The sequence below is a fragment of the Erythrolamprus reginae genome, chromosome 2 (assembly GCF_031021105.1).
Source record: "Erythrolamprus reginae isolate rEryReg1 chromosome 2, rEryReg1.hap1, whole genome shotgun sequence".
Classification (NCBI taxonomy): Eukaryota; Metazoa; Chordata; class Lepidosauria; order Squamata; family Dipsadidae; genus Erythrolamprus; species Erythrolamprus reginae.
The window spans coordinates 223,133,547-223,156,518 of NC_091951.1; the positions used below are offsets into that span (position 1 = coordinate 223,133,547).

At 40.0% G+C, this 22,972-nt stretch overlaps 1 protein-coding gene across 9 annotated transcripts in view; it reads right to left on the reverse strand.

The window, feature by feature from the left end:
- Window positions 1-11,720: 11,720 nt before the first annotated feature.
- The window catches only part of PTPN6 (protein tyrosine phosphatase non-receptor type 6), a 55,966-nt gene continuing 44,714 nt past the window's right edge, over window positions 11,721-22,972 (reverse strand). For 8 of the 9 annotated variants that reach the window (XM_070742010.1, XM_070742011.1, XM_070742007.1 and 5 more), the window contains 5 exons: window positions 20,357-20,511; window positions 17,086-17,153; window positions 15,018-15,169; window positions 13,952-14,046; window positions 11,721-12,630 (listed from right to left, as the gene is read on the reverse strand). In XM_070742010.1, the coding sequence (XP_070598111.1) occupies window positions 12,504-12,630; window positions 13,952-14,046; window positions 15,018-15,169; window positions 17,086-17,153; window positions 20,357-20,511 (597 nt within the window). In that variant the 3' untranslated portion in view covers window positions 11,721-12,503. Of the gene's footprint in view, window positions 12,631-13,947; window positions 14,047-15,017; window positions 15,170-17,085; window positions 17,154-20,356; window positions 20,512-22,972 lie in introns of those variants that run through there. The other variant, XM_070742014.1, reaches the window with a different exon arrangement.

Below are 22,972 nucleotides of genomic sequence, written 5' to 3' on the forward strand. Positions count from 1 at the left end.
TAATATATCTTGTTCTCTGCTTGTAGCATAAATCCAGTTCCCAAAGTATGTGTCATAAACAAAGAGCTTCAGCAGCCATTGTAAATTTTTCTAATATTTTTTTCTTCTTCTCTGTTCTCTCTCTTCTTGTGCTACTATGTGTTGATCTGGATCCAGAGGAAGGTAAGACACAACTTTCTATTTGATACAGTCTTTAATTTGGAAAAATGACTTGAAGTTATTTCTGATTCATTTGGTAACGCTACATGATATATTTATAAAAGCTGTAGGTGGTAGAAATTGTAGCATCTGCTGTTTGGAATACACAGTCCCACTCTTGTGAGAGTGAAAGAGAAGTTCTTGTTCTGAGAAGGCATCGGCTGAAATAGTGCTTTTTTCCTGCAATGTCTTTATGTTATCCATAGACAAATCTTAATTAGTTAAAAGTCTTGATCGGGAGTCCCCAAACTTGGCAACTTTAAGATTTGTGGACTTCAATTCCCAGATAGCTGGCTGGAGAATTCTGGGAATTGAAGTCCATAAGTCCTAAAGTTGCCAAGTTTGAAGATCTCTGGTCTTGATGAATCATCTTCCTAGATTTTGGTAGATGTAAAACAGGACTATGGCAAATATGGACAGTTGCTTGATGAGATTTTGCTCTTTGGAAAAAGAAATTACATAAGAATAAGTTTGGGCTCTCCTTTGTAGATTGTGGGACCTTGTTAGGTTAAACTGCCCTGATGCATCAACAGTCTTCTGTAGGGGCTTGATTCTAGCTTATAGGCAACCACAAGGGTGTTAATTTAATAAGATTTGCCTGGATGGATTTTGCTTAGCGTTTTTTTTCCCCTCAATCCACTTTGGAGAACAGGTAGGCTATTTTTATGAAGCAAACTTTTGATTGCCCCTTGAGAAAGGTAGTTTATTAAAAAGGTAGTTTTTTAAAACTAAGCTCCACGTGCTTTTTTATTTCTATGGAGAAATCTTGAACTGACAAATAGTGGGGTCAAGAGGAGATAAAGCCATCTTTTCTTCTGCTGAAAATAGAAAACCTCTGGTGCTTTTCAGCTGAAACTGGATGGGAAGTTGCTCTGTGTCCAGCTTGACCAAGCCCTCCATCCAGGGTACAAAAGCGTGGTCATTGTCATCTCAAAAGTACTATAAGTTTGTGCATTCAACGCCATCTTTTCTCCAGGCTAATGTTATTACAAAGTTATTGTACTTACTTTCAAACTGTAGAAAGTGAAATGCCAAAATGAACAAAATGAGGTACAGCTTCCCAGAGCATCTATGACAGCAGTCTTTAGCTGGTGCTCCTGTTCTGTTAATAGTTTCATAGTAACTCGGTGTTCATGAAACTACAGAGGAAGGACCCATAGTTTGGAATCTTCATATGAATTGAGCAGATCTCATTTAAATGTTTATCTAACAATATTATAACATGAAATCAGACTTAGAAATACATTGGAAAAGTTGTAAAAGTGATTAACCATTTTTTGTGTTTGTTTTGGTTTATGTATGTTTTCTGTTTTCTGTGTTTTTGTTTGTTCTGTTGTTGTTTTTTTAATGAAAAAATAAAGTTTTTAAAAATAAACGTTTATCTTAAAAAAAGGTATGCGATTTAGAATGTAGTTTGAAATGGTAGGCGCTCATACCATATTTAAGTAGAATATTTTATATAAAATATTTATTCATTAATACAATAAGCTGTTACCTTTGTGTTTTATTTGAGGTTTTCTTTCTTTTCAATTGCGTTTAATGATTTATAAACCACCCAGATAAGTTAACAGTCGGGTTGCATATAAAATTGAAAAAGTGGGAAGGAACATGTTCAAGAACAGTTTGTTATAGTCTTCCATAAATGAAGTTAAAAAAAAGAAAAGGAAGATTTTCTGTTCCATTCTTAGCATATTTTATTTAAATGTCTATTTTATGAGTCAATCAGGCAAGGTTTGGTTACAAGGGGTTTCAGAGTAAATTTCTCAGACATTTGACATCCTTAATAAAATCACAGTTACCCACGGATATGAATCAACTTACCTTTATTCCCGTCATGGAGCGGGCTGGGGAAAAATAGAAAAAATACAAAATTTCTATATCCAAACAACAATTACAATATGTTGTAGAAATTAAACCACAGCATGGGACAAATATGATTTTCTGCCTCAAGGAATTAATTCACCAAATTTCATGTTTAAACCCTTAATAACTCTTGTTTTGTATTAACCATAAAATTAAGGCTTGATTTGTGTAAAGTTTCTCATAGTTCCTTGTTATGCCTTTGTTTCTCTTCCAGCGACAGTCTTCTCATCAAACAGCCAAAGAAATGAAAGAGTGATTGCCTCCTTGAACCGTGCAGATGACTGACAGAATCAGAATTCTGGGCTTTTGGATACTGTACCTTAGAGGCCCATAAATATTCTCTTGGGATTTATTTTCAGTTGTCATCTTCACCCTTGTCAACTTCCCAACTCATCCCTCCCTAAAGGACCTTTTCTAGCTAATGTGGCTCCATTTATCTGAGAATATCAACAGTAGGAATTGGCTTTATTGAATGGAGTTCCCTTAGATATTTAATTCCATTCTGATGAATGAGATGTTTACTGGGAGAAACAAAGAGGGTTGCGTTATGCAATTTTCTCTACCAGGGCTGATTTTTTAAAGTAGATCAAATTGTTGCTGTTAAGTTTCTGATGGGTCTGTGTCATGCCTTATATATAAAATCCCTGGCTCTTCCATTTTTCATTTCTGACTTACTTTTCCATTCCCTGTTCCCTATTGAACATCTCATCTCAGGAATAGATGGGTCACGGGACTTTTGCAAGTGCTGTGATACTTTATCTATGTAACTTCAGTTGCCTTGTGATTCACATCTTTATTAAATAAAATCTGGTCCAAAACTCATTCTGATACGGCTATTTGTTTTTCATTTTTAAGGGATGCATTTCTTTCACCAGACTGTACTTGTGCAAAAAGGACAAAAATTACCCTTTTGAATACTTTTAAAAATCGGTTCACTGTAACATCGACTTGTGTTAAAGCTTGTCTGTAGTTGTGAGGAAATGAAGAGCAGGTGGCAGTGCTTTGCTACTGAGTACTGGGGTTTTCCCCACCTTTCAGAGTACTTGCATTATCCATTTTCCACACAAGAATATGTTCTATTTATCAGTTTTTGCTGTTCTATTTGGAAGTGCTTTGTTGTTGCCTTTTCCCTAAGCTGGAGAGAAAGAGACTAGCCCGTAGCTACACAGCTATCTTTACCCCCACGGGTTCATCGTCTCAATTTCAAACCTTTCCTTTAATCATCAACTAATTCTTGAATGATGCTTGACCAAACTGCATTACCATGCCACCCACCGACATAAAGCTAATCGAGCATGCTTCATCTCCTGCCACAGACTTGATTAAAAATCTGGTATGTGCAGTAACAAAGTATTGGCAGGAAGAGTGGTTGAATGTCTGGTTAACTGATTTAACTTTTCTTTTGAGAATTCTTCCTTAAAAGCTGTATTAAGCAATCATATTTACTGGCAGATAGTTCCAGAGTTTTTCTTTATTTTAAAAGAAGTTACTGTTTTTTCTAAATGAAAAGATTATATAAATAATAGCTACCAATGTCTGTGAAAAGGAATAATCTAATGTGGTAATTCAACCTGTTGGGCACATTTAGAATTTTTAAAGCAGGTGAAGAATACTCTCACAAAATGGCTGCTATAAGAAGACGCCCTAACACAAAATGGCTGGTGTATTAAGCATGAAAAATCAGAAGAGCTATTCTATCTGAAGGCAACTTGAATTGCTTTCTTTTATCAGCATGAAGTTCTAGTTTACCTTGTGACCCTCCCCACAAAGGTAGACATATTTTCCATGTCTGTGTCTGCAAGATTTTCTGCAAGACTCAGAGAATTTCTTGTAAATAAAAATGCTGGAGGATGCTTTGCCAGCTACCCAAACCTACATGGATTCTTAGTGTAGTGTCAACAAAATCTAAGTTGCAGGAACTAGAAGGTGAAAGAAATATTTCCACTCCACTTACACACATGTTCGCACACAAGTGGGAAGTCCATGATCTACCAGACAATGAAAAACTCCAGTTCTGAGTTGTAAAATGTGCAGATGGAAACAGAAGTTTCTATCTTTTTAGCACTATTGTAGAGTCAAGATTTGAAGTTGTTACAAGTCAGGCAGCATACAAATCGGGTGGGTTGCTCTTACCTGAATACTGGTGCACTGTGCATGCATCATGATGAATCTGGCACATGCTACCCTCGCGTGGAAGCAAACATTTGCCCAAATCTCACTCATGCGCATTCCCTCATGAGATTTTGCTTCTGTGTATGCGCAGGAAGCAAAATAAAGCGGGTGTGTGTGTGATGTCGCGCGATGGACCAGTGAAGACCGCACTGGAGCCGTAGCGTGCAAATTGCGCAATCTGCAGGTCACTACTGGAACAGAGCTCCGGGGCGTACCAATAGCAACCCACCCCCGATACAAATGTAATAAACACTGTACGCCGGCAGTTTCCTTTCTGATCTTACAAATTATGCTAACCATTCCTGTTTAAAGCCTGGCTTTTGCCAGGATAGGCAACGGCTCCTCCCAGACTGGCTGGGTAGAATTGGATCTTGCTCAGATTTGACTAGACGACTTCAGAAAACTACCAGACAAAAACAGACAAAAAGTGGTCAAAATAGGGAGCGCCCTATCTAATCCTATTCTGTTAACAACTGTGTATGCCAAAGCAGGACTTTAAACTCTCTATATGACATTTACGATCACATTACAAGCAATTGTGTTCTCTTCGCTGATGAAAAACTTCACCACTGACAACACTGCTATCCTCCAAAAAGACTTTGAATCTGTGTCAGAAATGTCAAACATCTGGCAACTCCAAATCTGAACCAACAAATGCTCTGTCTTGTACATTAGCAAAAAGATTCAGAGCACCAAATACAAGCTGAATAAACAAGATCTTGGAATACTCTTATCAAATGACCTAAGTGCCAAAGCCCACTGCAACAACATTGCCAAAAAGGCTTCAAGAGTTGTTAACCTAATCTTACGTAACTTCTCCAGTAATATCACACTACTAACCAGAGCATACAAAACATTCACCAGACCAATCCTTGAATACAGCTCATCTGTCTGAAATCCACACCGCATATTGGACATAAATACATTAGAAAGTGTCCAGAGATACTTTATGAGAAGAGCCCTCCATTCCTCTACTCACAACAGAATACCTTATGCAACCAGATTTGAAATCCTGGGCTTAGAAAGCTTAGAACTATGTCACCTTTGGTACAACCTAAGCATAGCCCATAAAATTATGTGCTACAACGTCCTTTCTGTCAACAACTACTTCAGCTTCAATCACAACAATAGATGAGCACATAATAGATACAAACTCAAAGTGAATTGCCCCAAATTTGATTGTAGAAAATATGACTGTAGCAACAGAGTGGTTAATGCCTTGAACTCACTACCTGACTCTGTGATTTTGTCACCAAACCCCAAAAACTTTACCCTTAGACTGTCCACTGTTGACCTCACCCTAAGAGGTCAGTAAGGGCATCAGGGTGCATACCATCCCTGTCCAATTGTTCCCTCTTATCAGTACCCATCTTATGTATATAAACAATATTATATCTATGTATATTACAAATACGTACTTGACATAAGTAAGTAAGTAAACAAACAAACAAACATCTTAGACTATGTATCAAAAAAGTCAGTAAAGCAGTGGTAATTTTTCAAAAAATACCTGTTCACACCAGACAATAACATCAATCCTACACTTTCCCTGCAGGAGAAATTGGAATGATTACAGTAGATAAAATGAAAAGGCTCTCTTTCTACTGGGTAGTGCTTAACCAACTCAATCGTCAGTACTAGTGGCTGCAGATGAACACACATGAAAATGCCTTGACACTTTCTCAAGCAGCTGTTTCAAAAAATATAATCTGATGATCTACCACAAGAGGGCAGTGGTGACAGAAAAAACTCCCATTGAATATGGAATTGTGGTATACAGTACAGTATTTTGGTGGGGTTGCGGAGGGGTTTCTGTACTTGTGGAACTGTAATACAAAAAGCGGATAGGGAATCAATGGGAAATCCACCAAATCAGTGGCTCTGCAGAGAAAACCAATACTTTACATTTTTATTTTCAGTATTTATAATCTGCCCCAATTCTGACAGAATCTGGGTGAGTACCAATATACCTCGACTTGCAACCATAACTGAGCCCAAAATTTGTTGCTAAGGAAGACAGTTGTTTTAAGTGAGTTTTGATTCATATTCTGGCTTTTCTGGCTACAGTTGTTAAACAAATCAATGCAAATTGTTAAAATAAGTAACACCATTAAGTGAATCTGGCTTCACTTCATTGACTTTGCTTCTCCAAAAATACCGCAAAAAGCGATCCCAGGATCCCAGGACCTTGCAATTGCTAGTTGCCAAGTGACCGGATTTTTATCACATGGCATTGGGGATGCTGCAACGGTCATAAGCAGGGGCGGAGTCCCATTTCTGCTGCTATTGGTCTGCTGCGCACCCAGCTTCTGTTCTCCTGCATGTGCGCATGTGCATCCCAGCATGCTTTTGATTCTGCACATGTACAGTGTTGTGGTTAGCTCTGGACCTGCTCCTGCCCCAAGGACTGTGGATGTGGGGGAGACATCCACATGCTGCAGGCCTGTTTTGCCCCCGGTGGAATCTGATGATGAAGGCTCCTCTGACCAAGAAGACATGAGTGACAGGGAGGAGGAGAGTGCGGCAGACAGCTCAGAAGGAGCTCCTCCTTGGATTCAGAACAAGAGTTAATGATACAGCCACGCATGCGGAGAGCGATGCATAGGCAATAACAACTGAGAGATTATTATCAAAGAAAATGAGGCCACCTGTGGTTGGGTGGGGCTGTGGTAATTAGTGAGGCTGCTATAAATAGCAGCCTGTGGGTTTGGCCATTGTGGAGGATTATCTGATCGTTGTGTTTCATGACTGCTTTGCTGACTTTGATCTTTGTGTGCTGATTTTCCCCCGCTTTGAAACTAACCCAGAGCAAACTGTGTTTCACTTTGTGAAAGAAGGACTGTGAATTGCCTCACAGCTGCAAGCTAAGTATCACAGAACTGATAAGGGACTTGTACAAATTACCAATTTGTTTGGAGACAAGTACTCTTTGCTATACAAAAAGAGGGCTTTGTTTATTTGCATTTTCGGTATAAAGAACATTGTTTTGAATTTTCAAACGTGTGTGTGTCTGAAATTGTATCTGTGCATTTTTTGTGAGGATTCTACCAGAGAGCTCGACAGAACATACAGGAAGCAAAATCTCGTGAGCGGACGTGTGCATGAGAGAGAGTTGGGTGATGGTTTTGCTTCCGTGCATGTGCAGAAGCCAAAAATTGCCGAAATCTCGTGTGCGTGCGACCCCTTGTGATATTTTGCTCCCTGGGCATGCACAGAAGCACGAACACCCTGGGTCATGCGCACGCCCACAGGAGAACAGAAACTGTGTACGCAGCACAACGTTCGCTACTGGTGCAACATCCTCATCTGTACCAGTAGCAACCCAATACTGGTCATAAGGATGAAAAACAGTCATAAGTCAGTTTTTCAGTGCCATTGTAACTTTGGACAGTCACTAAATTAAATTGAGGAAGTACTTGTAGGCTGTGTTCTGTCCGGCCGGATCAATTATTAGAAAGCCAATATCAATACATACTATAATGGCTGCCAGGGTAGCCTACGCTCAAAGATGGAAAGATACCAAAATTCCAAGAGAAGAAGAAATAATATATAAAACCACTGACTGTGCTGAAATGTGTTCTGTCGGGTTCTCTGGTAGACTCCTCCCAAAAATTCACAGGTACAAATTTCAGACACACACACGTTTGAAAATTCAAAACAATGTTCTTTATAATGAAAATTCACTTAAACCAAGCCCTCTTTTGGTATAGCAAAGAGCACTGGTCTCCAAACAAACTGGTAATTGGTACAAGTCCCTTATCAGTTCTGTGATACTTAGCTTGCAGCTGTGAGGCAATTCACAGTCCTTCTTTCACAAAGTGAAACACACTTTGCTCTGGTTTAGTTTCAAAGTGGGGGAAAATCAGCACACAAAAAGTCAAAGTCAGTAAAGCAGTCAGGAAACACAACGATCAGATAATCCTCCACAATGGCCAAACCCACAGGCTGCTATTTATAGCAGCCTCACTAATTACCACAGCCCCACCCAACCACAGGTGGCCCCACCTTCCTTGACAACAATCTCTCAGTTGTTGCTGCCCATGCATCGCTCTCCGCATGCGTGGCCGCACCATCAACTCTTGTTCTGAATCCAAGGAGGAGCCAGACAATTGATCCCCCTCTGGGCCGTCTGCCACACTCTCCTCCTCCCCGTCACTCATGTCCTCTTGGTCAGAGGAGCCCTCATCAGCAGATTCCACCGGGGGCAAAACAGGCCCGCAGCATGTGGACGTCTCCCCCACATCCACAGTCCCTGGGGCAGGAGCTGGGCCAGAGCCAATCACAACAAAATGGATATGATGACAAGGCAGTTAAAGGAACAAGAAGAATCTGACTATTATAAAATTTGGTATAAGTTCTATGAGTGGCTGGATAAAAGAATGCTATTGTAAATATTGTAACATATATCAGATGGCACAAAACTATGTGAACTTTTGTAAATTGTCATTATTGATAGTCTATACTTTTTTTCCTTTCATTACTTCTTTTTTTTACCTTTTTTAATATGATCTACAAGACTCTTATTTAAATTTCCTAGACTTCTGAAAAGTATGGAGCAGCTTGGGCTCCTTTTTTTGGTTGTGTGTTTTTGTATGTGTCTTTGTCTTGGAATTAAAAATCAATTTAAAAAGAAAAAAAAAGAAAGCCAAACCACACATGCTAGAAACATTGATCAAGGCAAAAGTATTATTATTTACACAAAGTCCAGTAAGAAATAACTGAATTCTAAGGCATTTCAGGCTAAACAGCATTCCCATCTAAGGAGCATAGATAACAGTCCGGGATGCAAGCCAGCTAGAGGCATAAATCTTCCCTAATGAGGTGTCTCTGGTATTTTTCACTTTACTCGCTGTTCAGGGCTTCACCAGCTTCTTTAAAAATACAAATAAAAATCCACAGAATCAGCAGCAGTCTCTCCAGGCACCGTCTTCATGATGAACGTTGCTTGCCACATTTCTTCTCCCATCAGACTGAGCTATATATACCGACAAGGTGTGTCTAAATGTCCCATAGATCTAATCAATGTCTAGAACCCCTTCTAGAGAGATATTCATGCTTCGCTCTCATCCTTCTGACCCTCACATCTAAGAGAGGGTCCTCAAAGTCCCTATCGCCCTCTGATTCAGACAATACCTTAACTGGGGATTCTACGGTCTCTGGTGGTTCCTCAGTCTCCAATCCTCCTTCACTCTCATTCTCAGACTCAGATGACAAAAACACTGGCCTGCGATGTCAGTACTCCTCAGTCTCCTGGTCCTCAAAATCCATGACCAGCTGAGCCAGACGTGGACCACTCACAACAGGCTGAATATTGTTTCAAAGCATTTTTCTGATGCCTACATTCCCCTAGCCCATTTTAATCCAAGTATCTTTTGATTGTTTTCCTCGCTCTTCAAATTCATGCTGAAGACTAAATGGCTTCGGGATAAATTAAAAATACAGTGATATTTTATTTTTAATATTACACATTACCTGGTATGTCTCAGGATTGCCTGAAATATAGCCTATATTTGTGTGAGAATTGAACCTGGTGGTCAATGTATGCTGATTTCAGTGGTCACTAGCTTTATACATATCTGGAGGGTGGTAGGGGAAAGAACAACCTTCAAAAAAAGCCCTTCATGGCAACGGACCAGAATATCTCTGGGACCGCCTTCTGCCGCACGAATCCCAGCGACCAGTTAGATCCCACAGAGTTGGCTTTCTCCGGGTCCCATCTCTGTGGCAGCCCTGACCCCCTGGAACCAGCTCCCCCCGGAGATTAGGATTGCCCCCACCCTCCTTGCCTTTCGTAAACTTTTTAAAACCCACCTCTGCCATCAGGCATGGGGGAACTGAAACATCTCCCCCTGGCCTATATAATTTATGAATGGTATGTTTGTGTGTGTGTCTTGTTTTTTTTAAATAAGGGGTTTGTGATACATTGTTATTGTTATTATTGTGAGCCGTCCTGGGTCTGCGGAGAGGGGCGGCATACAAATTAAATAAATAAATAAAATAAAATAAAATAAAATAAAATAAAATAAAATAAAATAAAATAAAATAAAATAAAATAAAATAAAATAAAATAAAATAAAATAAAATAAAATAAAATAAAATAAAATAAAATAAAATAAAATAAAATAAAATAAAATAAAATAAAATAAAATAAAATAAAATAAAATAAAATAAAATAAAATAAAATAAAATAAAATAAAAAAATAAAAATAAAATAAAAATAATAAAATAAAATAATAAAATAAAATAAAATAAAATAAAATAAAATAAATAAAATAATAAAATAAAATAAAATAAAATAAAATAAAATAAAATAAAATAAAATAAAATAAAATAAAATAAATCCAAATAGTGGCAGACTTAAAAAGTAGAAGGCGCAAATGCTTTAATTTAGCCTATGACAGATTTGTTACCTGTCTACAAGTTCATAAGGATCCCTCCCTGACTGACTTACTTATCCAAGAGCCCTCATGGAACCTGTTTTAAATTCTAGTTAGTATTTATTTAGAAAATGTATATAGCCACCTATTTGCTCACAGTGACCCTTGGTAGTTTACAAACAATAAAAATACAATATATAAAAAAATAACCACCCACCCATCCACCCGGGCTACAACATACAGTCAAATAAGCCAGTTGATGGACTCCATCCAACTCTGGGTTCCTCAGGTCCACTGCCAAACCCAAATCTTTGTGGGTGGGGGCAGTCTAATCTCTGAAGGGATGATATTCCAAAGAGTGGGGTCCACCATGGAGTGTGTCTTTCTTTGGGGCTCTACCTCCTTAGGGAACATGACCCGCAACATTCCTTGCCTCCCTGGTCCAGTGGGTTGGGTGGATATGACTTGCAAGAGATGGTCCCTCTGATAACCTGGTCCCAAGCCACGAGGGGCTTTAAAGATGACAAGTACCACCTTGAATTGCACCCAGAAGCAAACTGGCAACCAACGCGGGTTCTACAGAAGAGGTGATACATGTGCACACTGAGGTATACACAAGACCATGTAGGCTGCTTCATATTGAACAAACAGGACTTCCAGATGTTTTTCAAGGGTAGCCCCATGTAGTGGAATTGCAATAATCAAGACAGGAGGTGAATGACCATGAATACGAGACTTGTTGGTCCAAGAAAGGGTGTAACTGGCACACAATCCACATTTACATATAGGCTAACCCGGTCATGAAACTCTACGCTATATTAAAATATACTGCTCAAAAAAATAAAGGGAACACTCAAAGAACACATCCTAGATCTGAATGAATGAAATATTCTCATTGAATACTTTGTTCTGTACAAAATTGAATGTGCACAACAGCATGTGAAATGGATTGTCAATCAATGTTGCTTCCTAAGGGGACAGTTTGATTTCACAGAAGTTTGATTTACTTGGAGTTATATTCTGTTGTTTAAGTGTTCTCTTTATTTTTTTTTGAGCAGTGTATATAAGTATATTAAATAGATATATTGAGCAAGTAAGAAGAGGCACATACCAAACAAAAATCTGGTTTATTTACAGAGTAAAGCAACCCAGTCTATTATTTACAGAGTGCAATTGCCGAAAGGTTGGTGAATAAACAGAGAGGTGTGGAGCTTGTGGTTCCCAGTTGCAAATGGAACATGGTCAGCTTTGATCTGATGACTTTTCAAACAAAAACTAGGAAGAAACTGGATTAGGAAGCTTAAGCTACAGAAGCAATGCTTATTGAAAAGCACTGTGTTCAGCCTCTGGGTCCAATAAGTAGAATGGCGCAAAGCAAACATGCATGGTTTGCCAGCCCCAGGATCCATACTAAGCTTTGCACCACCTAGTAAAGGGTACATTCTAAAAAACGGGAAGGCCCTGTTAGGAGAGGTATAAGGAACACAAGGAGGTGTTTCAGTTCTTAGACGAAAGAAGAAGATACTTTGCACCGACTCAAAAAAAAGCAGAGACCTAGCTAGTGGTTGTGTTCAAAGATGGGGAACTTTAGGAGGCAATGAAGGAATCAAGGCAATAAAAATTGGCGGCTGAGAACCACAATCTGCACAATCACAGTGGGTGCAAGATTCTACCTGCAAATGAAATAAACATCTAAGAGGACTACGATAATTTATAATAATATATGCAAGGGACCAAGGGACGAGAATGAAGTGATGAAAGGAGAAAGTGCCAGCTGGGTTTTTCCATGCAATGACCAAAATGTGTTGGACAGCCTTCTACAATTCTGTAAACCTCTGGACAAAATTCTTACTAGCAAGGACAAATGATCACTGTGAATGGAGCCAATGATGATTACTTTTTCTTCAAAGAGCCTTTAGGTTTCTTTTCTTTCCCAGATGGCCATAATTTTTGACCCTTCTCTTCCTTTTTCCCTTTCATGTTGTCTAAATTCTCATAGAGGGTTGGTTCCTCCCTTTGCCTGTATAAGGAGAGAACGAGCAAAAGAGGACAAACAGGGTTCATAGATAAAGTTGAATCATCATTGGGCTTCTTATCTGCAGGAATCTCATGCAACTTTTCATATTCCTCTCTTTCCTGCTTTAAGGGGAAAACATCATTGCCTTCTTTTACAATTATTTTTATTTTTTGCCAACTTATATTCAATCAGTTTGCATAAAGAGACCAAATATTATTTGATTTACATGAAAAAGTAAGGAAATTATTCACTAAGGAGAGTGGTTGAGATGGATTGGATAGGAATAAATGAGAGTCTATATATACAGAGTATGGTTTCAAATTATATGTGAGCTATTTAAATTCTGAGAACATGAGAACAGCTTATTTAAATTCAGTTTTGTGCCCGTTCAGTAGATAGCTGTACCAATTAGTCAAAGCAAGGTGCTTTCTGCTATTTTGAAATGTGTTGGCTTCCTCATACATAGAACAGGTTATAACCTTTCAATGCAGCATTTATATGGCACAAAATCATATTATTGGAATGGACTTTGGACATCAATCATTCGCTTTCCCATTTTCAATTCACCAGATTGCCAAATTGATGTTAAAATAGCATCAGCAAATAAGACACTTCAAAGACAACCCGTTAAATACTTCATAGTCTTAGATATTCTGTTAATATTTAGCTGACAGCCTGCAATTTTCATCAATTAGCCTTAACTCTAAATTTTAGAGCAACAACAGACACATAATTAGCATACAAGTCCAATGAATGAATGAATGAATGAATGAATGAATGAATAAATAAATAAATAAATAAATAAATAATCTATTGTGTCTGACAAGTATTTGTGAGCCGTTCCGAGTCTTTGGAGAGGGGCGGCATACAAATCTAATAAATTATTATTATTATTATTATTATTATTATTTATTATTATTATTTGTATTCTGCCACCATGGCTCCCTTTCATTCCCCCCTCCCTGCTCTAGACTAAATCTTTCTATTGATCTCTTAGGACATTGTTGCCCAAGTTTTGATTCACATAAATATTTGTTTTCAATCATAGTATCCCAAAAAAGAGAACATTTTGAAGAGTGGTACATGGCAAGTTTAGGATGTTCTTATGTATGTCACTGATTGAGGCCAGGAAAATAGCCATTATTCTTAATTTCTTCTATTCAGTTTAAATTGAACATTGATGAACACTTTTTTAAAACTTGCACATAACGTAGTTTATAGTTTGCTCCAGAAAAGAATAATGTTAGTTATCTAATGTCTACCACTTTCAGGACGTTGGATTGTCTTCATAAATATTATTACTTGCTTTGAACCAAGGCCTTACCTGGAAGATTTTCTAGAAATCTTTGGGTGAGAGGTCTTCTGGGCAAGTGGGTAGGAGATATTCCCATATTCTGATTCATTCATTCCTTTTGGAGACTGCAGCAGGGAGAAATGGAATAAAAGTAAAGCTGGAGCCAGGGTGGGGAATACTCATAGTTCACCGAGCGCTTTCTTACTGTATGGAAGGCAAAGAGCTGAAACTGTCAATCTGAACAATGGAAGGGAAGCAGAATACCCACTTCTCACCTCCCGTTCTTCTTCTTCCATTCTCCAGTCTGTGAAGGAACTTGAAACCTCTCCTTTGCAAGTCTCTTGGTCAAAATCTACTGATTACTGCAGAGCCAGTAAAGGTGACAAGGGCTTGGCCAATGAGGATAAACCAGCTTGGTTTGCTAACAAGTGTCTCTAATGTGGCTGCTAGAAGATAAATGTGCCTTAGCTATTACAATGTTCCCTCGATTTTTGCGGGGGATGTGTTCCGAGACTGCCTGCAAAAGTCGAATTCCCCTGAAGTAGAGATGCGGAAGTAAATACACCATTTTTGGCTATGAACAGTATCACAAGCCATCCCTTAAGACTTTAAACCCCTAAATTACCATTTCCCATTCCCCTAACAACCATTTACTCACCATTATTACTGGTACTCACAATTCAATAAGACACTTAGTGATCCTGATATTTATAAACATAATTATTTATTAACAATAATTATTTTTTTTGCGATAAAAATGCTGATTGGCCGAGATTTCGGCCAATCAGCAATGGCAGACGAAAGTTTGGTGATGACGTATGATGTCATCGGGCGGGAAAAACCATGGTATAGAAAAACCCCCGTAAAGTATTTTTTAATTAATATTTTTTGAAAAACCGTGGTATAGACTATTCGCGAAGTTCGAACCCGCGAAAGTCGAGGGAACACTGTACTGTCACTATTATTGTCCCTCCCCACCGAAAGAGTTGTTAGGGAGCTAACCATGTCGGTGGGTACCATCTGCTTCTCTAGAGGAAAATACAATCACCACCCAAAGTAAGAGATTGGCATTTGCATGCCGCCTTCAATCCACTACCTGCATAATGTCCCGCCTCTTTTTGGTCATCTCTATAAATTGGCATATGGCCATATAGATGAACTTGTACTGGGCTTCAGTCTGCACCATTCCTGAGCGCTGTGACCGGACCATTTGAATGGCCTTTGGAATATCTATGTCACAATCCAGTCCTGGGACACAATGAGAAAGAGAAAGGAGGAATAGGGAAACAGGTTAAAACATGCAGAATCCCATTGGGTGCAGTGGTTAAAGTGCTGGCCTAAAAACCAGGAGACTGGGACTTCTAGCACTGCCTTAGACATGAAGCCCGGCCAGATGATTTGGGGCCGGTCACTCACTGATCCTGCTTCACAGAGTTGTTTTGGGGAAAGTAGGAGGAAGTATTAGGTCTGTTCACCGCCTTGAGTTACTTGTGAAACAATAAAGGTGGAATCAGAATCTGAGAAATAAGTAAAATATTTACACAGAAGCACTAAAGTAGTTTCTTCAGATGATATACACTTGTTCAGAATTTCTAGGCTGTTTTTTCTGCAGCATTTAAGGTAATTTGTAAAGCACTAAATAGGAAGGGTAAGTTTATTTAATAAAGGATTGTCGGCAGTTGGGCAATTTGAATTCCTAGCACTCTGTAATGGAGTGAGCTCTGGTTACTTGTCCCAGCTTCTTCCAACTTAGCAGTTCAAAAGCATGTAAAAATGCAAATAGAAAAATAGGGACAGCCTTTGGTGGGAAGGTAACAACTTTCCATGTGCCTTTGGCATTTAGTCATGCCGGCCACAGGATCACGGCGATGTCTTCAGACAGCATTGCTCTTTGGCTTTGAAATGGAGATGAGCCCTGCCCCCTAGAGTTGGGAACAACTAGCACATATGTGCGAGGGGAAACTTTACCTTTTTAGTTACTAATTAAGTCATAACAACAATCCAGCAAGATTTAAGCACTTTTAAATCCCACTGATTATACTTGCAATAATGACCTGTTTATGTTCATTACCAGATGTAAACAGGATTAAAGAGATCTGTAGTAGCCTCCTTGAAGTCTGTGAAATTTCAAACTTGATACCCTAAATATTTAGTGGATCAGGGTTTAAGTTTCAATGCATCTGATCACATGCAGTATTTGGCTCTAAATACCTAGAAATGATGATCATTTCTAGGTAGATGTAGTAACTTCCCTGTCATAGCTAATTAAGGGTCTTTCTCTACTTCAGCCTAACGTGCTCTGCCAACCTCTTTCCAGCTATGTCTCCCAGCTATGTCTCCCATGAGAGAGGGGGGGGAGAGGGAGGGAGGGAGGGAGATTAAGTGATCCTTGGCTATCTCTGTATGGCAGAGGTGGGCTCCTCCCACTTTGGACCACTTTGCCCAAATTGGTAGCAAATTGCTGGTGATGTCATGATGATGTCACAAAATCAGATCAGTCGGTGACAGTTCGTAGGCATTGTCATCTGTTTTTTTGAATTTTTTGGAAATTTCTTTCCAGATTTTTTCCCCACCCACCCCCTTCCTCCGCCTTCTGCGCATGTGCAGAAGCTGAGTTTCTGGCACTGTGCATGTGTTGCCATTTTGTTTTCAGGGTTTTTTTAATTGATTTTTTGCACTGCGCATATGCCGTATGACCATGCGGAGTGGGAGGAAGCGAACTGGCAGCAAGGTAAGTTAGAACCCAGCCCTGCTTTATGGTGTTTCCTCCCTTTTTCCCATAGTATCTCAAAGGTTTGCAGGTCACTAGTGGGAAGCATGAATGGAGGCTTCAGCCAATCCAAGGTTACCGGACTCAATTGTGTCAACCCCTAACCCCTAACACTTCTCCCTTAGACTCTCCACGATTGACCTCTCCAGGTTCCTAAGAGGCCAGTAAGGGGCGGACATAAGTGCACTGGTGTGCCTTTCGTCCCCTGTCCAATTGTCTTTCCTTTCTCTCACTTATCATATATATTTTCTTTCTTTCATATATCCTCTCCTCTAAGTTCACTTTACCCTTATATATATTACTACGTGTCTATTTTTCTTCCTATGTATTTGTGTATTGGACAAAATGAATAAATAAAAATAAATAAATAAATAGATACCCAAACTGGTCTCACCTTTGGTGGAAATCATATCAATAGTCATATCAATGACAATGATGGTCCCAGTGCGACCAATCCCAGCACTGTGGAAAGAGGAAGAAATGGGGATTATGGGCACAAAATAGGGACATTTCAATATGTTTATATCACTTTATGACTATTCCACAAACAATACTGGGAGTTGGCCCAAATCTATGTAAACATATTAAAAACACTATCAAGAACGATGACATTCTTCGGAGCAGAATGCACAAATGGAAGTAGCTCAGGAAGCAATATCTTATATTTTCCTAGAGATCTGCACTAAAATCTAAAATATCTAGAGGGTTACCACAGAGAGAGTAGTAATTTAATGAGCCAGTGGGCACAGAAGTCACAGCCTTGGTTCCAATGGAGTGGAGAGGACAGAATAGCCTTGATGGATTATGCCTAGATTTGTCACCTGACAAGATACTGCTGCAGCATTTCAAATAAAACCTCAGAAGTATTTATTTATTAATCACATTAATTAGGTTGCCCGATTCTTGAAAATTGGGCAGCAAACAACATTAATGCAGTATATAAAAAGCAATGAATCAAGAAACAGCTCACAATCAGTCTTGCATCAATTGAAAGAAATCCTGCACTCATCCTAGTGCCTAATCCAAATCCTGGGGCTGAGCCAGGGCTTCAGGGTCAATTGAAGAATAGGGTAGGGGCCATTTCAATCTCTTTCTTCCAGAAGTATCAACAAGGGTAAACAATAATGTTATATTACTGTGTCTTGGCCTGAATCTTGACCAGAAAAGGTCTAAATAATTGGTTTCTTCTGGGAACTCTGAAACTGCGGTGCAACCATCTTCTCAACTACCTTCTTCAAGAAAGGGAGCTTGGAAACTCAAGACAAATTGCTAAAAGTTTTATCTGATTTGATGGATAATTTGAAGGATAATTTAGGCTAAAGTAATAGACCAGCAAAATGCTATGGACATGGATTGAAATTTAACTGTTATAATCTTAAAGAGGTTTTTTATACGAGGTGTAAAATGGGGATATGACACAAGAGAAATTGTCTTGAATGTATAAAAGCACCTCAGAAACATGTTAAGAAATGCAAACAAGAAGAAAGGACATTTTATCATACTTGGTGGACATGTAAAAAGGTTAGAAAGTATGGGAATCAAATAAAGATACTGGTTTGGGGGATTTCAAGGATTAAGATACAAACCATACTGGAGGGCTTTCCTTTGGGTCTGATGGACAAATAGTTGGAAAAAAATCATGGTAATTTCTTTTTGTTATTTGGCAAAAGTTACAATGAAATAATAGTTGCTGGAGATGATGGAACTCATTGAGAGGCCCAATGGACTTCTTTGATTAGAGAAAAAACAATATCTATGTTTATTACTGATGGAAACTTTTTATAGACTTTTTGTGGCAAACAGAAAAAAAAATTAAAGACAACAGAGTTCCAGGATGCATCAACAGAGGGACAGAACCAAGGTCGTGGAAAGATCACACTATTTGGAATAGTGCATTCAATTTTGGCCACCATTACGTTGAGACTGTATGATAAGAACAACAAAAATGATTAGGGTACTGGGAGCTAAAACATATGATGAACTGGAGCCAGGTATGTGTAGTCTAATGAAGATAAGGATTCTAAGGGCAGAGGTGGGTTCTTCCTGTTTTGGACCAGTTCAACCAAATTGGTAGTGACTCGTTAGTGACGTCACAATGACATCACAGAACCAGTTCATTTGGTGCAGGTCTGTGGCCATCTTTTTAAAAAAATTGGGGGGGGGGATTTCCCCCCCATTTTTTTTGCTTCCCTGCATGCACAGAAGCTGAGATTCCGACATTGCGCATGCATCACCATCTTGGTTTTGGCTTTTGGGGGAGGATTTTGGGGGGAATTTTTTACCACTGCGCATGAGCGCCTGCCCATGTGGGGTGGGAGGAAGCAAACCAGCAGGGAGTTAAGTTAGACCCACCCCTGGAGCAGGGGTGACATGATAGCAATGTTCAAACATTTGAGAGGCTGTCACAGAGAGGAGGCAGCTTCGCCACTGAACATTAGAACCTGCCGTGCCAGCGTCACAAACACCATCCGCTCGGTCATCCAGCACCATACCGTTCAGTTTCCCAGAGGTCAATTCGTCACTGGACAACCAAAACCCAAGAGCGGTATCGCAAGCTTTACACCAGGAACCAATAACACCAGTAGGGGGCGATCCCTTTTTGGAAACAAACACAGAAGTTTACCCACAGCCATCACCTGGGGGAACAGCAACAGGGACCGAACCTCGCCGTTTTACAAGACCACACAAGCGTCCCTCATATTTAGAGGACTTTGTGTGCGCAAACCAGGTGGGGAGGGGTGTTGTGTCCAGTAGACAGTTAGATCTGGCTACCTGCCCCTTATTCCTTGGGCGGGAAAATACACACACCGGATTGGTTGGCTCAGCCTGGCAGCAGGGATATAAATAGCTGCCAGGCACGGCCATGTTGTTGTTCTTGTCGTTAGCCTGTTCCATCAACCTTACTTATTCTGTGTTAATAATAAACCCTTCTGACTGTTCCCGGCCTACGTTGTATCATTCCTGAACGGATCCAACAGAGGGGGGAGTCAACTCCAAGGAGTCCGAGGAGAGGGGCGGCATACAAATCCAATAAATAAATAATAAATAAATAAACTATTCTCCAAAGCACCTAGAAGCAAGACAAGAAGCAATGGATGGAAGCTTATCAAATAGAGATCTAACATAGAACTAAGGAGAAACTTCCTGACAGTGAGAACAATTGCTCAGTGGAAAAGCTTGCATCCAGAAGTTGTGGGAACAACCATTTGTCTGAAACGGCATAGGATCTCCTGCTTGAGAAGGAGGGGGGGGGTCAATAAGGCCTCTAAGGTCCCTTGCAACTCTGTTATTGTGCCCTTTATAGTTTGGATTATTAGCCACGTTAGATAACAGAAATGATGTAGCTTTAGAGAAAGAGGTAAATTTATAATTATATTTGTATCTGTTATAAAAATCAGAAGTAATTTCCTTGTATTTTTTTCTTTCTTTTTTTAATGTACTTTTCCCTTCTTGCACTTTTAGTTTTTTTCTTTGATTTCCCCCCCTTTCCTTTTATTAGTTTGCATTGATTCTTATCTTCTTTTAAAAACTTTTTAAAAGAAGATAGACTTTAAAACATGGTCAGTTTTGCTGGATACCAGATTTTTAAAAAATCCCCAGTAGCGTGCAGAGCTTTCTGTGTGGTATATTTCACAATAAGCCCCCGTTAGCAGCAGATCACTCACCTGCAGTGCACTATGATGGGTCCAGCTCTTGGGACACTCTCCTGCATCCGATTGAATTCATCAAGGAAGCTAAGAACCCCTCCAGGCTCACTGGGCACTCCGTGGTCTGGCCAGCTCATGTATTGGTAATGCCAGATGTCTCTCACAGCTTCACCCTAATATATGTGGATAGAAAAGCACACTCTCATGTCTGCTATTTCCCCCCCCATGCTCTTCCGGCATGCTTTCAGTAACTAAAAACCATGCCCACAAGGCTTCCAATATTGACAGTTGAAGATTGGTTTTCTTTTTCTGTCGGTCAGCCAGCCAGAAACTTCAGGAGAGCAAAGAAGACTTCCTCTGCCCAAGGTCCCATTAAGGAACAGACAGGGGTGGGCTTCAAAAACTTTAGCAAGGGGTTCTCTGCCTGTTTGCTGCATGTGCAAAGCCACGGTGGGCATAGGCTGTTTGGCCTCCTGTACCATGGTGATGATGGTGGGTCGTTTTTGCCCTCCCTAGGCTCCGGTGGTTTTCTTCAAGCCCCTGGGAAGGTGAAAACGGCCTCCCTCAGGCACTGGAGGCCAGAAATGGGCTCATTTCCAGCCTTCATGAACTTCTGGTAGGCCTGTTTTTCACTCTCCTGAGCCTTCCCGTGTGCCCTGCACTTACCTACATCCAAAAGGGGCCACATGGGGCTCCTAGGAGGGGTGGGTGGGCAGGGTGGGGCCAGCCAGGAGTGGGATTTCAGGGTTCTCCGAGCTGCACAGAATCTTAGCCAGATGTTCTCCCAAACCCCTGTGAACCCTTAGCAGCCCACTCCTGGGGGAACAGCTGTTCCAGCCCTTGGTACATTTCTCCAAGCCTTGGGCTTCATGGCTTGTTCGTTGCCATTAACCATGGGCTCATCTAATACTGTATCTCAGATGTTGTACCAGGTTCTGTGTTAAAGCTCTGGGCCAAAGCAAATGCCAACAAGCAAATAAATTAAAAGGGGTGTCTAGAGGTCCACTTTTCCCAAAACTTGGCAGAATATTCCTGCAAAAGGAAAGTGTTTGCAATTTTGATGAAGTTGTTTCAAAGTATTCTGAATGAAGAAGCCTCAATTTTTAAACATTAGAAGGTACAAGGAAGAGGAATAAATATTTCTTCTCCTTGTCTTAAATATCCAGCTGGGATTTGTAACACTGAGAAATGGATCCTGCATTAAGATGAAGGTGGAACCAGGGAGGGGGGGGAAGTAATTATTTCCCCGCTACCTTGTATTTTTCACTTGCATGTACAGATCAATTTTGCATCATTTCCCCCCCTGACTAAAATGATAGTTCTCCATTTCCCTGAAATGATATTCCTTACTTTCCAGGAAAATATTTAAACAGTTTCAACTCACAGAAGCTGGGGGTGGAGTTACTGGCTAGAAGTTGGAAGTCTGAGTGAGAGAACCAGGAGAAAGGTAGGAGCTAAGAGAAGCATCTTAGAACTTGTTGTGGTTAGCTCTGGCCCAGCTCCTGCCCCAAGGACTGTGGATGTGGGGGAGACATCCACATGCTGCAGGCCTGTTTTGCACACACACACACCGGTGGAATCTGCTGATGAAGGCTCCTCTGACCAAGAAGACATGAGTGACAGGGAGGAGGAGAGTGTGGCAGACAGCTCAGAAGGAGATCAATTATCTAGCTCCTCCTTGGATTCAGAACAAGAGTTAATGATACAGCCATGCATGCGGAGAGCGATGCATAGGCAACAACAACTGAGAGATTATTATCAAAGAAAATGAGGCCACCTGTGGTTGGGTGGAGCTGTGGTAATTAGTGAGGCTGCTATAAATAGCAGCCTGTGGGTTTGGCCATTGTGGAGGATTATCTGATCGTTGTGTTTCGTGCCTGCTTTACTGACTTGGACCTTTTGTGTGCTGATTTTCACCCGCTTTGAAACTAAACCAGGGCAAAGTGTGTTTCACTTTGTGAAAGAAGAAGGACTGTGAATTACCTCACAGCTGCAAGCTAAGTATCACAGAACTGATAAGGGACTTGTACAAATTACCAGTTTATTTGGAGATGAGTGCTCTTTGCTATACCAAAAGAGGGCTTAGTTTAAGTGAATTTTCATTATAAAGAACATTGTTTTGAATTTTCAAATGTGTGTGTGTCTGAAATTGTATCTGTGCATTTTTGGGAGGAGTCTACCAGAGAGCTCGACAGAACAGAACTAAGGAGAAAATTCCTGACAGTTAAAACAATTAATCAGTGGAACAGCTTCCCTCCAGAAGTTGTGAATGCTCCAACACTGAAAGTTTTTAAGAAGATGTTGGATAATCATTTGTCTGAAGTAGTGTAGGGTCTTCTGCCCAAGCAGGGAGTTGGACTAGAAGACCTTCAAGGTTCCTTCCAACTCTGTATTATTATTATTATTATTATTATTATTATTATTATTATTATTATTATTATTATTATTATTTTCATCAAGCTGGCTGAGGTACTTTGGGAGTTGAAGACCACAAGTCTCAAAGTTGCCAAGGTTGGAGACACCTGTTCTAGACTGAACTGCCATCCCTCAACTATATTTTCTCTCCCAGTTTGTGACGTGATAAATGCAAAACTCTACTTCTCTGCATTGCCCATTTCTGCACTTACGCACACC